General features: G+C 30.9%; 1 protein-coding gene across 3 annotated transcripts; it reads left to right on the forward strand.

The window, feature by feature from the left end:
- Positions 1–239: 239 nt before the first annotated feature.
- Positions 240–14,536, forward strand: LOC148619338 (DNA polymerase beta-like). Of its 3 annotated transcripts, none has more exons than XM_088579113.1 (13): positions 240–419; positions 3,099–3,223; positions 3,870–3,944; positions 4,285–4,343; positions 4,957–5,006; positions 5,891–5,942; positions 7,382–7,436; positions 7,782–7,854; positions 8,517–8,587; positions 10,212–10,298; positions 10,725–10,789; positions 12,800–12,939; positions 13,253–14,536. In XM_088579113.1, exons 1-13 carry the CDS (start codon positions 356–358, stop codon positions 13,342–13,344), a joined length of 1,008 nt encoding a protein of 335 aa, XP_088435239.1. In that variant the 5' UTR covers positions 240–355; the 3' UTR covers positions 13,345–14,536. The 3 variants fall into 3 exon arrangements, with proteins under 3 accessions (XP_088435239.1, XP_088435241.1, XP_088435240.1); XM_088579115.1 differs by lacking the exon at positions 240–419 and adding an exon at positions 840–980; XM_088579114.1 differs by lacking the exon at positions 240–419 and adding an exon at positions 998–1,058.
- The last annotated feature ends 1,451 nt before the right edge of the window (positions 14,537–15,987 follow it).

A 15,987-nucleotide genomic window follows, 5' to 3' on the forward strand; every position in this document is an offset into this window, starting at 1 on the left:
TTTCACCAAGGATTTAATATAAATTTTTGAATTCACCATATAGACCTATAAAGCAACTTAATAACAAAAATTTACATATTCCAGAATTTGCATGATTCTTATAAGAAGTGACACTTCAACACTATAAAGATAATGATAAATATGCTTCATATGTTTGTGTTTTCTTTCGAAAAATGTAAAATCAATAATGAAAAATTGAAAACTTAAGTTTTCTAGTCTTTTTGAATATTAACTGTAACTTCTTTTCAATGATATAGGGGTTTGTTGACATCGAAAGAAAACGGCGTCTTTACTTATTACACGGCTTTCTCCTCTTTGCTTCCACCAGTCTGTAGTAAAAAGTGCAACAGCTATAATGAGCAAACGGAAGCATGACGATTCAGCGAATCCTAATTCAGAATACAGTGATTTTCTAATGGGTATGGTTCATATCCAAGGTTCTTCATTACATTTTCCACACCTAAGACTTAGTTGTAACTGTAAAACTGCAGATAGGAGAGTTCGCCAATCTCATTAGTGATGTCATATTCACTAATTTGCTTATCATTAAGTGTCAAATTGGTTGGCAAATGAACAATTAAGTAAACAGTTAACAATTTCATGATTAGAATCCCAATTTTCAAAACTTCATAGGTTTGCTATTTTATATCCAATTTTGGTTCTGTAAAATGTTTCATTTAGATAAAAGAATTCATATTTTGTATGTGAATTTACAACATTTTACTTAGAAAATAAATTTGAAATGATATTTATTTGTAAACCTCTATTTTCAAATAAACTCATTTTTAAAATTTTATGATCAAATAGTCTAATTACTGAATATTTATTTAAAAGTCACATGGATATTAAGAGTTGTATCGGCAGTGTAGGGAACCAAAAGAATTTTTCAATTATCTTAAAAAACGAAAAAGTTATGATGATTTGAAGTTAATGCCCCATGCCACTCAATGGATTTTTTGCCAACCAAAACCAAGTCACAGGTAAGTAATGACATCACAAAGAACTCTCCTATATGTTGTCGGTACCACAGATGCTACAATCCAATGGTCGATTCGACAGTTAGGACTTTCTTTTCATAATTGTCACATTCTGTTAGATTTTTTAGCCGTATTTTTATAATCTTATCTGTCAACCATACACTAGGCTGTATGTCTGCCTATTCTCCAGGCACAACTTTAACTTAAAACAGAACTGGGAAGATAAAGTTGTAATTTCGCTGTTGGGCATGTTAATATTGACTTTTGATTGTTTTTGGAAAAGATTAGGATGTTATCTGTCTTATTACCATGTGTCAAGTTCATTCATAGTTTGACCATTGTATTATTGCAAATTTGTTCAGTAGATGATGTTAACAACGACAGGATATTTTTTCCAACTATTTGGCAATCGATATCAGAATAAATGATAAATTTCATGGAATAAATTTTCATTCATTTGCTCTATGTTTTATGTTTTTATTTTCTGAATCACTGTTTATATGACAAAGGAGAAAAATGTTAAAAGATAAACATTAGTGAGAGGAGCATATAGATTAATCCACATATGTCTGCCTGTTCAGGTATTGGCAAGTGCAAGTATATTCAAAATTTCTCAACTGAAGGCTCTTTTTGTTCAAAGGATATCGTGGTGTTCCATTCAATGTTTTGAAGCCCATCTTTTAAAACATTTCTGCACAGGATATGAGGATTTAATCTGTTAGGATTATAAAGATTTGTTCGTCAACTATTTTATAGTCATGCACTTACATTCTCTTGGTTTTATTCTTGCCTTGGTAAATATATGTTCTTTGATAGTGTTTTTGATTTTTCAATTTTCCCTATTTATTTACCAAAACCCAAACCAACTGACATTTGCAATTTTTGAGATGACTTACACTTTTTTTAAACAGGACACTTGCGCACCAGAAAAATGGTCACATGTGTCTGACACCTGACAGTTAGTAGTATTAGTAATGTTTTCAACCTGTTTTTTTATTCGGGCTCTCAACCAGTTAGAGTAGTACATTTTTTAATAAAAAAAACCTTAATTTTGTTAATGTGACATGTTACGCTATTTGTTCTGGGGCCAGGCAATATTTTTCCTTGGAACAGATAGTTAAAATTGTTAAAATTGATTTATCTAAAGTTAAATCAGAAACTGACCTGACTTTTGCTGTGTTGTTTTTATCAATTCTGCAGAGATCGGAATAATAAAATAATAAACATTTTTTTTGGCAGCAGAAAGTCATGACCTCTATTTTCAGCTCTCCAGTCGTTATTTTTTTAAAAAACTCTATATCATACAGTCTCATTTTAAAGCACAGTCACACTGCTTGCAGAAGGAAACAAATTGGGTATTTCCTAAACTAAGATTAACACTGCCAGAACCAATAAAGTGGAAGAAGGACCTATCCCAGACAGGCCTGGGTGCAGCATGACAAGGGTTTTAAGCATGATGACTTGTACCCTGTCTCCCCTTTCCAGCTTTCTAGGTCATATACTTCCTGTTTTCTGAAGTACTTAGAATTTTTACATGTGCTGTTCTAGGAAATTTTCAGTCAGATTTCTCAGCACCCATTGGAAGAAACGATTAGATTTCTTCAAAGGTTACATGTACATACCGTTTTTGAATATAACAAGAATGGATCTTGATAATATGACCCAACTAGGGTAAAAATATCAGAATTTCATTGACTTTTAATTCCCCAAAAACTTCCTTTTTTTATCTGTATGTAGCTAATTTAAGATTTCTGGCAATATTTGGGGGAGTGGGGTATAGATTTAGTGAGCATTGCTCACAGTTTTTCTAGTTTTATTACCAGTTTGTAACTCCAAAATTATGAAATACATTTGTATAAATTAAAAAATGAAATTGTCAATAAATTCTGTTGTTAATTATTAAATTAATCATGAACCTAAATGCAAGTTGTGTGTAAAGCTAGGAAACAGTGTCCACATTTATCTCAAATGTTCAAGGTGTGACCTTTATGATCATATGATATCAACCTTTCCAAAGATCATTTCAAATATAAATTTATCATTACATGTATAGTATATTCTGTTGTCATACTGCTTCTGTTTACATAATGCTTTGTCCAAATATGTATTTTATTTTTTCAGAACTTGCAACTTATGAAAAAAATGTGAACAGGCAAATGCACAAATTTAATGCCTACAGGAAGGCAGCTGCAGCTATTGCCAAGCATCCAACAAAAATAACTAGTGGAAAGGAAGCACAAAAACTAGTAAGCCGTTAACAAGAAACAGTGATATGGCTGTATTGAAGAATAATACATGTATTTACAGCACAGTAATGTTTATGAAGCCATAAAATGCGTAGGGCTAGTTTAGTGGAAGTATCTAACAAAAAAGTTGTTTGATGCATTCAGTGTTCTAGGATTCTCACCACCCATTACCAAAAGGCAGGTTGAAAACTTACCAAGGAAAAGATCATCTACTGCAGAGTTATTAACTTATAAAATTATAAAGTGCCCCAAAGTAGAAATTATATGGTTACTAATGATAAGTTTAAGATTCTTTTAGACAACAGGGTGACCATGTATTTTGAACCTCATTATAGATAGAAAACTTAAAAATGTTGTCTTCCTCTTTTAGTGGAAAATAAATATTTTTAAAAAATCCTAGAACATTGAATAAATTCTTTGAATAAAAACTTTTATTCAATATTTTTTAAACAATCACAATCAGAGTTAGAAAATTAAGACATTTATATAAAGATGTACCAAGGAAGGTACATGTACCAGTAAATTGTAAGAAACTGCAAAGGAAAAGTGTGCACCTTGTCCATTAATGTCTATTCTCAAGAAGAAATCCTTATTACAGGTTTATTCACTCACTAATTATAGCTTCATGTATTGGTAAATATTTCAGGAAGGTGTAGGAGCAAAAATTGCAAAGAAGATTGATGAGTTTATTGACACAGGAAAACTACAGAAATTGGAGAAGGTACACATTTGATTTGTTAGTAAAATTAAATGTCACTTCAATTGTACACACATCATCTTTAATATAATGATGATATTTTCTAATTTTAAAGCAATGCATTGGATCAGAGAAAAATTCAGGTATAATTTGGTAACCAGTATAGTGTATAGTGTATTAAAGTTCAAGAAGAAGTTTTTGGGTACATGTTTCTGTGAGCCCATTTGGTTGAGGCAAATTGATTCTTGTATTTTCATGTATCAGGAAAAAAAAAAAGTTATTTTGAAAATCACCCGAAAAGTTAAGGGAAAAAATAGCTCAACAGACTTTGTATTTTAGTTGAACAGATATTCTTTCTTTGTAGATCAGAGGCAATTCAACAAATACAGCAATAAATGAACTGGCTAAAGTTACAGGGATAGGGTAAGCTTTCTAACTCATCAATGAATGAACTGGCTAAAGTTACAGGGATAGGGTAAGCTTTCCAACTCATCGATAAACGAACTGGCTAAATTTACAGGGATAGGGTAAGCTTCCTAACTCTTCAATAAATGAACTGGCTAAAGTTACAGGAATAGGGTAAGTTTTCTAACTAAACACAGAGGAAAATCCTAATGGAGGTATAGTAAACCTTTTTGCCAAATGAATATGCACTAAGAAGTATAATGTTAGCCTTCAAAGCAAACAATAATTGCACTTGCTGAATTACAGGGATATTGTTAGTCTTCTGAACTTCCAATAAATTACATGGATAGGATAAGCCTTTTAATCCAATAATGAATGAACTTTTGTGCTAAAGTAACATTTTAGCTTAAGCCTTTTTTGAGAAATAAATTTAATGATATTTCAAAGTGAAGAAAGTATAGGTTTAGTGCATGATGATTGTGAGTATATTTAGGATGTGCATAATATCAGGGTTTGGATTATTAATGTATTTATTTCTGGTTGTTCATTTATAATTAATTTCTGTAGTTGGTGCAACTTGATTCCCACTGTTGTTACCTTCACTGTTAGTTTTATTTTTTTTGTCCTGTAGACCAGCAGCAGCACAGAAGCTTGTCCATGAAGGAATAACCTCAATAGAAGGTAAAACCTGCTTAATAATATAGTAATATTGTAAACATAAAGCATAATGCCGAAAGAAAATTTTTATTGGTTTCATGTTTAGTGCATAACAAGTTGTATAGAGTTACCATGAAAATGGACAAAATTTAAAGGGATACTATTGTTTCAACTTTTTCATATAAATGTAAAAGTATATTATTTGTATTAATGTTATAATTGTTATTTACTGGAATTGTCACCTTTTACTTATTATGTATTTTACTGGTTTTCCTTCTGTTTTAACTTTTTAAATTGTTTAAATATATGGCTGTTTAAAATGGGAAACATGAACATCTTGAAAAAACTTGCATTTCTACAGGCCAGCAATAACTTAAAAGTTGCCCTAGATATTAAAATGTTTATTGACTTGATTAAATTTTTTTCTGAAAATATATCGTAATAACTATTGGCGTGTTCTTGTATACAATACCAGAACTGATCCGTGCAACAAAAATTGCGATTGGTCATTGATCACCAATCAGTTTCCGGTCAGTCATCGATCCGTCAAACCAATCCACCCAACTGGTGATCGCATCACGTGACCACAGAGCGGTCAATGTATTTTGAGGGTTTTTGTTGTTTTCTTTGTCAATTTTACACATATTTGTATAATGTAATAGATTTAAACATCAATTTATAATTTTATTTTACATTTCTTTTATTTAAAACAGATCTTACGTCATTTTATATAACAAAACTGTGATCAGATTGATCATCGGTCATCGATCCGTCAGCAATCAAACAGTGCTGTCATTTCAGTCATATCAAGCTGCATACTGCAAACATTTTGGCATTTTTGTAGAATTGTTTAGCTAAAAAATAGATAAATGAAATAGGGGATTCAATTCTATTGATTTAATTTTCAGATCTCAGGAAGAATACTGATAAACTGAATCATCATCAGAAAATTGGTTTGAAGTAAGTTAATCTTATCAATTTTTTTGTTGAGTGCATGATGAACTATGTAAAGAAACATTTATTTATGAAATTATTCACAGAGACTCAAGTTTAATTATAATTAGTTACATTCATCTTCCTAAAGGTGGATTTTTTATACCCCTTGCAAAGTTTTAGGGATACCAGTATATAGGAATCTCCCCATCTTTATACCCCCCCACTAAGTTTGGGGGTATGTAGGAATCAATTTGTCCACATTTCTTGTAAGCACAACTCTTCTTTTACCATTCAATGGATTTTGTTGGAACTTTACAGGAAGGCAAATGTAGATATGCATGAAGGAATGTAGTTACTGGCTGAAGACTCCAAAGGGAGTTAATCCGACTTAAGGGTTTTATATGTTAAAACCTCATAAGTGTAACTTCTTATAAACCATTCAAGGGATTTTGATGAAAGCTTATAGGAAGGATTGCATCATATGTAGATGATGCATGAAGGAATATTGTTACTGTAGGGTGTGCAATGGGAGAAAGTTGAATGTACTGGTTGTCTGATTCTTACAGACATACACTTAATTTCTAATCAGTTCCAGTCAAAATTAAAATTTGTTCATTCATCAAAGCTTTATCAAGTTTGGAATTTTTTAAATTGTGGTCTGCTTACCTATCCATGTTAATGATGTCACAGTACAAATTCAGTCTGTAGAAAAAAAAAAAACCTATCTTGCCCCGAAGACCTGTAACAAATTAAATGAAGTTATTTTAAAATGGATGGTGTGTTAACACTTAAAAATGTGTGACATTCCACAGGTAAATAGTTGGTTACACCTGGATTTATGGTTTAGCATACCCATGATACTTGGCTTTTGGAAAATTGTGTCCCTATCCAATCAAAAGCTGAGACTACCGGTAGTATGGATTACTGTTAATCGCATAGCCTATTTGTAAGAAAAAAATATGCAATAAACAGAAATTATCATTTCAAAGGAAAATACCCTATATATTTTTTTCAAAATTACAAATCTTGAGTCTATATTAAATTTTTCTGATAAAGCAGTTTCTATATATATATTTTTTTTCATATTTTTCAAATACCTAAGGTTACTTAGAAGTCTGCCTTGTGTGATTATCATATGCTAAAAATGGATTCAGCATGTGGTTATTCCAATTATTACATGTATTATCTCATGTATTCTTTGCATAAAATGTGCATGTTGAAAATGAAGCTCTATCTATTTATATACATGTACTAGTAAATACAAAGCCTTTTGTACTGTTAATTCTTTTTATAGATTTCTTACACCAACAGATTGACAAAGTTATGTTTAGCTAAAATCAACATCAGAATAAATGACCCAGATTGGTGGTTACTAGATCAATAAATTACATTGTATTTGATTGACATAGTCATGTGACATGTTTATGTTTGATAAGATTAAATGAAGTTTTTTTTAATTGTAGGCATTTTGAAGATTTTGAAACAAGGATTCCTAGGAAAGAAATGCTTATTATGCAGGTGAATACTATGTAGATTGGGTTTGAACTTTTACTTTTTAATAAATTTGTAGCACATGTTTGTACCTTTGTTTAAGTAACAGTATTTTAAATGATACCCTGAAGCAGGAAATAGACAATAAATATTTGACATATGAGTTTTAAGAAGAACCCAATACTGAGCATTGAATATTAGAGAGCAATAATATTGATTGGTGTTTGAAAAATTTTAAGTTAGTAAAAGGCTGTTAATTTTACTCTTTACTGTTAGGAATTATATTTCAGTTGTCAATTTGTACGCAGAATGAAGGAAGGTGTCTTGTGATAACAGTTTTTAATTTTTATTCCATCTTCCATTGTTTTAAAGGATCTGACATTAAAAGAGATACATAAATTAGATACAGAATATAATGCTGAAATATGTGGAAGTTTTAGAAGAGGTAATTTTAAGTGATGTAGTACATGTAGTATTAATTCACACAAGTCCAAAAGACTAGTGTTGATAAGTGGAGTTTTGTCAAAAATATAATAATCATCTGTTCTAATTTCGTAAAAGTACAATTAACAATATGTACTGTAATATTATAAAAATAAAAACTTCGTTTGTAAAAGTTGATTTACAAAGAAAGCCAACTGACTCACAAATGAAGTGAAGCCCAAAGGGTTTAATGTAAAGTTTGGGAATTAGTTGGCAAGTTCATAAAAGGGTGAACTTTCTCAAACACCTTTTATCAGTATTTGATATGATTCCTCACTATGTAAATTATTTTCAACTGTGAAGCAGGTTTTTTCATTTGAATAAGGGGACTATTTGACCGTGTTATTAATTCATAAAAAAATTTATGAAATTGATATATAACTATCAAATTCTAGAATTATTCAAATCCTTAGATATGCACTATGGAAGGAAAAAATAGCTTCAGTATTTTAATTATTGTAAATGTCACAATATTAAAGAAAATGATTGCTGTAAAGTTGAGTAAAAAAGAAGTAAATAAAAATATATATATATATATATATATATATATATATATTTTTTTTTTTCAGTTTAAAAGTTTGCTATATCTTAGCCATAATACAAACAAGAAGTTATTAATTTCAGGTGCCGAGACCAGTGGAGATATAGATATATTATTAACTCATCCATCTTTTAAGTCTTCAACAAAGTCAAAGGTTGGACAGTTTTGCATGATGGTTATATGTGCATGCAAGTACATGCGCTAACTAATTATTGATTTAACTTTCATTCAAAAAGTCATTTTAAATGTTATGATAAGACTGTATACAATTGTGATCATCATTTAAAATGTCCCCACATTTATTCAGAGTTCACAATTGATATTCTCTAGGTGGTCCTTTTAGAAATCTATCATCCCTATCTAACATCTCTATTGCAAAATTCCAAAAATGTTGCCTGACATGAACAAATAATGCCAAAATTTTGTCAGTCAGGATTGACTAGATTATCGGTTTTCAGTTTTTTGCTGTCAGTATGTGAGTATGTCAGGGAAAATTTCCAAAATTATTCTGAAACAAGTCTGACTGATTGTATTATGTGAGAGTATTTTAGCTCAGTTCCACATCCATTTCCTGTTTTTAGCTGACCAGGTGAGCTTATGCCTTCACTTTGCGTCTGTGTCCTTCATCCATATACTTTTCACAATTTGCTCAACTACATAAAAACCCTTTGACCAGTAACTGAACTTGGCAGAAATGATGTATGCAAGATCCTCTACAAAAGATCCATTTTTGGTTCTGTTTGATTAACCAAGATGGCCACCAGAGGCTATTGGCCAATTTTCAAAGATCAACTTCTCAGAATCCACAGGTGCCAGTGTTTTGAAACTTGATAGGGTTAATGACCTTAATGCCCTCTACATACAGTCCACCTTTTGTGTGGCTCAGCAGTTGGCTGCAGCCGCTCAAAGTTTGCCATTGAAACACTGTCAGGGAACACATTTTGGCCTATATCTTTGCTTTTACTAAGACAGTGGTGACCATACTTGGCTAAAATGATAAAAGGGACATATTAATCATGTGATAAAATTTTTGTTGGCTTGATTAAACAAGATGGCTGCTAGAGGCTATTTAAGCTTCTAATTGGCCAGATTTCAAAGATATAAATGCCCTCTACAAACAATCCACTTTTTGTGTGGCTTAGTGAGTGGCTGTGGCCACTAAAGGTTCCTATTGAAACACTGTTCGGAACACTTTTTTGCCTATATCTTTGCTTTTACTTAATAAATGGTGACTAAACAAATAATAAAAGGGGCAAATTAAACATGTGATTAAATTTTACAGGATATTTGTCAGAGGCTATAGAAGCTTTAGATTAGTAAAGGTCAACTCCTCTGAAACTACAATTGCCATTAAATGTTTGGAAACTATACAGGGTTAATAACCTTTTACAAACTACTTTTTGGCTCAGGGGTTGGCAGAATTGGTGTAAGTATAGATAACACTATAAACCTTTTGTTTGAATGATCAACTTTTGTGACCACACCATTTCAAATTCTTCAGGTGAGTGATTCAGGCTCTCTTAGCCTTTAATTAATGTTTTAATTGTGTCTTTTTATTTGAGTGATGGCAGTGGCATTTGTATCTTATGGGCACATTAGTTCCATTTCCAGATATTGAACAGACATAATAATGGCTGTCATAATTGTTTTAAGTGGTATTTTGTGTAATGAGATACTCACCATTTATAAGTAATAGATATTGCTCTGACTGACTTTATTTTCATGTATTATTTTTGTCCCATCAGGTTATAGTAACAGTATTGTTCTTTTTTTTTTAGTCTAAGTGTCTTAAGGATGTTGTCACACAATTAGAAAAAATAGGTTTTATCACGGACACTCTGTCTCATGGAGATGCTAAGTTTATGGTAAGTTTTTACTATTCTGCAAGATTACAGTATGATAATTTAGCAAAATACCTTCCTTGCTTTACTGATTGTTGTTTGTTTTGTTTGTTTTTGTTGTTGTTATTTTGCAAAACCGAAGCTGCAAAAAAATATGCTAAAATGTATAAGATCTTTCATCACAACAATCATATCCAAGACTTCCTGCATATTAGGAAAAAGTGCAATGTAGATTATAACTTGTCATATAACCTTTTCTAGCTACACATGGGTTATAACAAAAGCTTTGCTGATACAAAATTTGGTTGAAAACAGGAAAACACCAGGTAGAAAATAAAATAATTTTATACTACATGTAAGTATACACTTTTGGAAAAAGTCTAGGCTTAAAATGTTTTAAGAACTTTTATTATATTATATAATATTAAAAACTTTTTCTGTTGGCTCCAGGGTGTATGCAAGCTTAAGGATAAGATAGATGGTGAAGATACAAAGTTTCGAAGAATAGATATAAGGTTTGTCTTAGAATAAAATAATTGGTATGAAATTTGGTTTAGAATGAATTTAGGTGATTCCCTATAGTAATTAAGTGTTTGTTGTAAAACCAAATTGACAACAAAGCAGATGTGATTGTTATTTTGTTCATTTGAATTATTTTGAATTAAAACATATGATATAAACTTAGCTGTATGTATATTATAGGATAGCTTTTTTTAATCTTCCTGAATAATATGTGTGATATATAAGGAGAATATGTGCTATTTGATGGAACATGGTCATGATCTGTCAGTCTTGATGGTACAATTAACACATATTTTTCAACTGGGAATTATGGAACACTGACTATAATTAGTCAATTCATTTAGGACAATGAATATTTGAAGAAAGTAGAAAAGCCACAAATGACCAAAATTCTGTATTTTTTTATAGAAAATATAGATTTATGATGAAAAGATGAAATGATGACAAAAAATTGAAATGTAAGAAAACACTACAGGAGAAAACTTCAACAACCAAAGCTACTGGTTATTTATTGTTCTTTGTTTTTGTTATTCAAATTAATCTGTGAGTCACACAACTTTTGGTCTCACTAACCACTTCTAACATTTCCATTACTTTACCTGTTAAAAAAGTAATTTTCAAAGTTTCACTGTGAATTCCCAGGACAAATGACATCTTAAAGTTGCATACCATTGCAAAGCTTGGAAAATAAGGCTTCCAAAATCATTATGCTAATGGTACAATGATTGTAGAAATTCTTCACAAAATTTACTTGAATAAATAATACTGAAAATCCACATTTTTACCTGTTCTGCTAACTGACAGCATGGAGGCAAATTACTCACACATGTAAACAATATTCATACACTGTTGTAGTTAATTACATATATGATTTTAAAGTACACATTCTTAGCTTTATTTTGACTACTTTTAATCATAATACACACAAATAATGCACTTACAATGCATATGTCTAGGTTCAGTGTGTTTTTGGTACTACATAGGGGGGGTTGGGGGGGGGGGAGGGGGTGGCCAATTGACCAGGAAGTGATTAGTGAGACCTTTCCATAAAATAAAGTTATCTCCCTTTTTTCGATGAATTTCAATGTTTTCTATGTAACAAATTTCCCTTATTAATCTTATTAATCTATGCATTTAATCAAAAAACAATATTCATCTTTGAGAAAAGATGCATTTGTGAACATTTTTTGGAAACAAAATTTGTCATGTGTCACCACTCACTGCTTGGTTTTTGCTTGGATACCCTCTTAAAACCAAACAAACATTTACTTCAAATCTGATGAAACTTTGAGTGTAGTGAGTGCATACAAAGAAGTGTTTTTTTGCTCCTCGCTTATGGTATAGCATTATGTAAACAATGCAGGATTGTGTAAAATTATCACACAGTGGATTTGCTCATCATGTTGCCCTTGTCATCAGAATGTTGCTGTTGCGGTTATTTAAAGTAGCACTCCAGATAAGAATCATGCAAAATGTGGTTCATTGTTGGAAAGCCTACATATTGTTTTTTTTTTTATATTTGTTTACAATGTCACAGTAAACAGAAAGTTACTTGTGGCTTTTCATATAACCCTTGTTCATAGGATATGAAAATTATGTAGAATGCACTGTAGAATTCTAAATTAAGGGAGATAACTCAGTAACTGACACCAAAATTCAATAGAAACTATCGGATTTTCCATGTGCATTATCTCATAAGAGCAGACAGGTTGGAATGAATAATTATGCATTTCATCATATAGACCTATAAAGCAACTTAATACCAAAAATAAAAATTTTTAGCCTTTTTTCAGGTGTATATTTTACAGAATTTGCATGATTTTTATCTGGTGTGCTACAAAACATGTCAGTGTTTTCTTTTTATCTATTTCACTGTTTAATCTGTAGTACTAGTTAACAATATTCAAGGTACTAGATTTTAATCATAGTAATATTTTTGTAATTTATAGAAAGACAATATTTATGTTAATGCATTGAAATATTCCTGTAATTTTCTATTTCAGGTTGATTCCATTTGATCAGTATTATTGTGCTTTATTGTATTTTACTGGAAGTGATGTTTTTAATAAGAACATGAGAGCTCATGCCCTAGAAATCGGCTTTACACTTAATGAATACAGTCTTCGGCCACTTGGTAGCACTGGTAAGTCAGGATATTTTCATTGTGGAGTGAGGAATAGTTTTTACAAACACAGTTAAGTAGTTATAAACTTGAACCCCATTTTAATAAATTCTTCATTCATTACTATTGGACTCATGGTGTCTGTCCTTTGGTCTGTTAGTCTATTCATGTATTTACACCTTGTTTATACCACATTTCTCTGCACTTGATTTTTTCTTTTTATAAAAGCTTATATATATATATATAGATATGCCATATCATAAAAGTTGATTTTAGACTAAAAAAGTATCACCAACTTCCTTCTCAATGACTTTGTTTATATTTTATTTAATAGGTACTCCCGGTGAACCACTTTTAGTCAGCTCGGAAGAAGATATATTTGATTACCTTGGTATGGACTATAAAGAACCTTGCGACAGGAAATAATGCTATGAAGATTTACGGAACTGTGTTTCTAAACAGAGGCAGCTTAAACTCAATGATCCAGTTTATAGTTGGAATTGACTCTTATGGTGCATATAAACTCAGGATTTTATTGTATTGTAATCTTTGTTATAACATCACAAAAATAATTTTTATTGAAGAATGAAATGTAGCACATAAGTTCATTCCAAGGCATTTAAAGTTATAAGAGGTTATAAAAATCATACATATTTATCCTGCATGTAATAAATACATTTATCAGGAGGAAAATGTAATAACAGCAGTTTTGGTCTTCAAGGTCAGTTTAGAATTTCTCATGTCGGTACATATATTTTGATCTTGAAATTCACAAATTGCATTTATTTATAAAAGAATTATTTAAGGTGTGGAATTTGGTAAAGAGTACATTTTTCACATTGTCCTCTATTTAGGATTCTCATTGTCTTTAATTAATATGAAGCAGGTGTGAAGGGGAAAGTTATAAGTTTGCGATATCTGAAGTGATAGATATGTGACTCATTATAAACTTTGACATGCTAGGCCTTATTAGACTTCTAACAACATGTCTAGTTTTTTCATATTTTAAACCTCCATATCTGCACTATATGATTTGTAGCAGTTCAATTTCTGTCAGACTGAAATCAGTGGTTCTAAGGTCATGGGTTAAACTTGTATAGATAGCCATTATGAGGACTTTGTCCTATATAAAGATAATTTTGTTAGTTTTGATTTTAATAACACCCAAGGTAGTACAATTTATTGTTCTATTTCTGATTCACATACGCACAAAGGAGAGTCAACTATCAGGGGTGGGTCCAGGTGAGGATGTATGCCCCCCTTTTCAAAGGAAAAGCAAAAAACAAAAACAAAAAGTTATCTGCTTAATATTGTGTTGAATATGGCAATTAGTCATATTCATTCATTAAACATGTCATAATCTGGTTTCGTTTTTACTGATTGTCTTAATTACACCTCCCCTTCATAAAATCCTGAATCCGCCTCTATAAAATTGTCCTGAAGTATACTTTTCAGCTTTTTACATGTATAAATGCAGTTATAAGGGCAGTTAAGATTTAACTATATTGCCCTTTTACAGCATATAAATATATTTGTTGTTACATTGTAGTGTTTTTTTTACAAACTTATGTGTTGTTAATTGTAATATTAATGTAGTAAATTAAATAATTGTTTCTGACATTTTGTTTAATTTCTCAATATATAAACCTAAATTGCTACGAAGGAGTAAGTGCTTCTAAATAATGAGCGTTTCATATCACACAATAAAACCACATCGTTTAATTTCATTCATCATTGGTTTGATATGATCAGAATTGATTGTCATAAGGAAAGCAGATCAGTGCGAAAAGAATTTATGATTCCCTGTCTGAAATATCAATTGATTTGTGAATAATAAGAAAGGTCTTGTGTTTCCTTTGATTTCTCTTTAGCATTGGGTTGGTCTTTGACCCCTTTTTAATAGTCAGTCAAATTAAATGCAATAAAATTATTTATGTTTTGAAAACGTTGACTGCAACATTTGTATTAAAGAGAAACTGTGCAAAAAAAAAAAAAAATACCATGTCTTCATCTGGCATATGTGGACAATTAGTTTCCAGATAATAACTGGAGTATCAGTGTATAGATTTGTATGAAATATTGCCAGAAGGTACCATAACACAAAAGGAAGGCTTGGGTTGATTTTAGGGTAGGTTATTTGAACCATGGAAATGTGACTACAATGCTGTGGACCCACCCTCAGTTAACATGATCAGGGCCCAGCTTCATAAAGAATCTCAATTTTAGATTTTCCTCAAATCCTTCCTCAACTCCAATTTTAACCAATCAAATCACTAGAAATCAAAGATTTGAGAAAAAATTCGAGGATTTGAGGAATTTCTTAACTTGAGATTTCTTTATGAAACCCAGGCCAGATATAAGTTAGTTTTACCTTTTATACTCAACTTGTCCTCATGAACAGAGAATGCAAAATACAAGATAAATAATTTAAACCACAGGAACTAAGCAAGAATTGTTTATATTTTTATACTCTTACAATAGGTTATAGAGTAAATATATATGGACAAAAATACTTCTGAGTAAACTGACATTTCAGTGCAAGTTATAGGTCTACATAGTCTGATATGAAACATTTACAATAAACTAGCCAATAATTTGCTTACAACATGCTTAACAAGCCCAACACCTGTTAAAAAATAGATTCCGTTTTTAATTGTGGGGAAATTACTATCTCACCCTAATACAAGTTAGCCAAGTTTACAATAGATTGCCACTGCTGTCATGATTGCTATGTTCTTTTTTCAATTTTTGATAATAAAAAAATTAGAATATGGTTTATTCAGTTATGCCAGTGCAGTATTTGATGAAAAAAAAATCATCTTGTTTCTCACAGCAAAGAAAAAAATGGGTTATTTCTATTTTTTTATTTGATTAATTATTCCTCCCTTAAAACATTTGGAGGTATTTAAGAATCACCCTTCCTGTCCATTTGTCTGTCCACATTCATTGTATGCCAAACTCCTCATAAATCACTCGCAGAATTTTGATATTTTTTAGATAAGTTTGGCATATAATCCATGTTAAAATTAAAAGCACAACTCCACCTAAATTTCTCAAGAGATTTTGATG

The sequence above is a fragment of the Perna viridis genome, chromosome 4, assembly GCF_037379345.1.
Source record: "Perna viridis isolate PV_CMFRI_1.1 ecotype Kerala chromosome 4, ASM3737934v1, whole genome shotgun sequence".
NCBI lineage: Eukaryota > Metazoa > Mollusca > Bivalvia > Mytilida > Mytilidae > Perna > Perna viridis.

What these genes read in the sequence shown, in the direction of transcription:
- LOC148619338 (XM_088579113.1), top strand. Translation starts at nt 356, where the DNA reads ATGAGCAAACGGAAGCATGACGATTCAGCGAATCCTAATTCAGAATAC. An exon ending in TTTCGAAGAATAGATATAAG is followed by an intron (nt 10,790 to 12,799) that starts GTTTGTCTTAGA and finishes TTTCTATTTCAG; the next exon opens with GTTGATTCCATTTGATCAGT. An exon ending in TCGGCCACTTGGTAGCACTG is followed by an intron (nt 12,940 to 13,252) that starts GTAAGTCAGGAT and finishes TTTATTTAATAG; the next exon opens with GTACTCCCGGTGAACCACTT.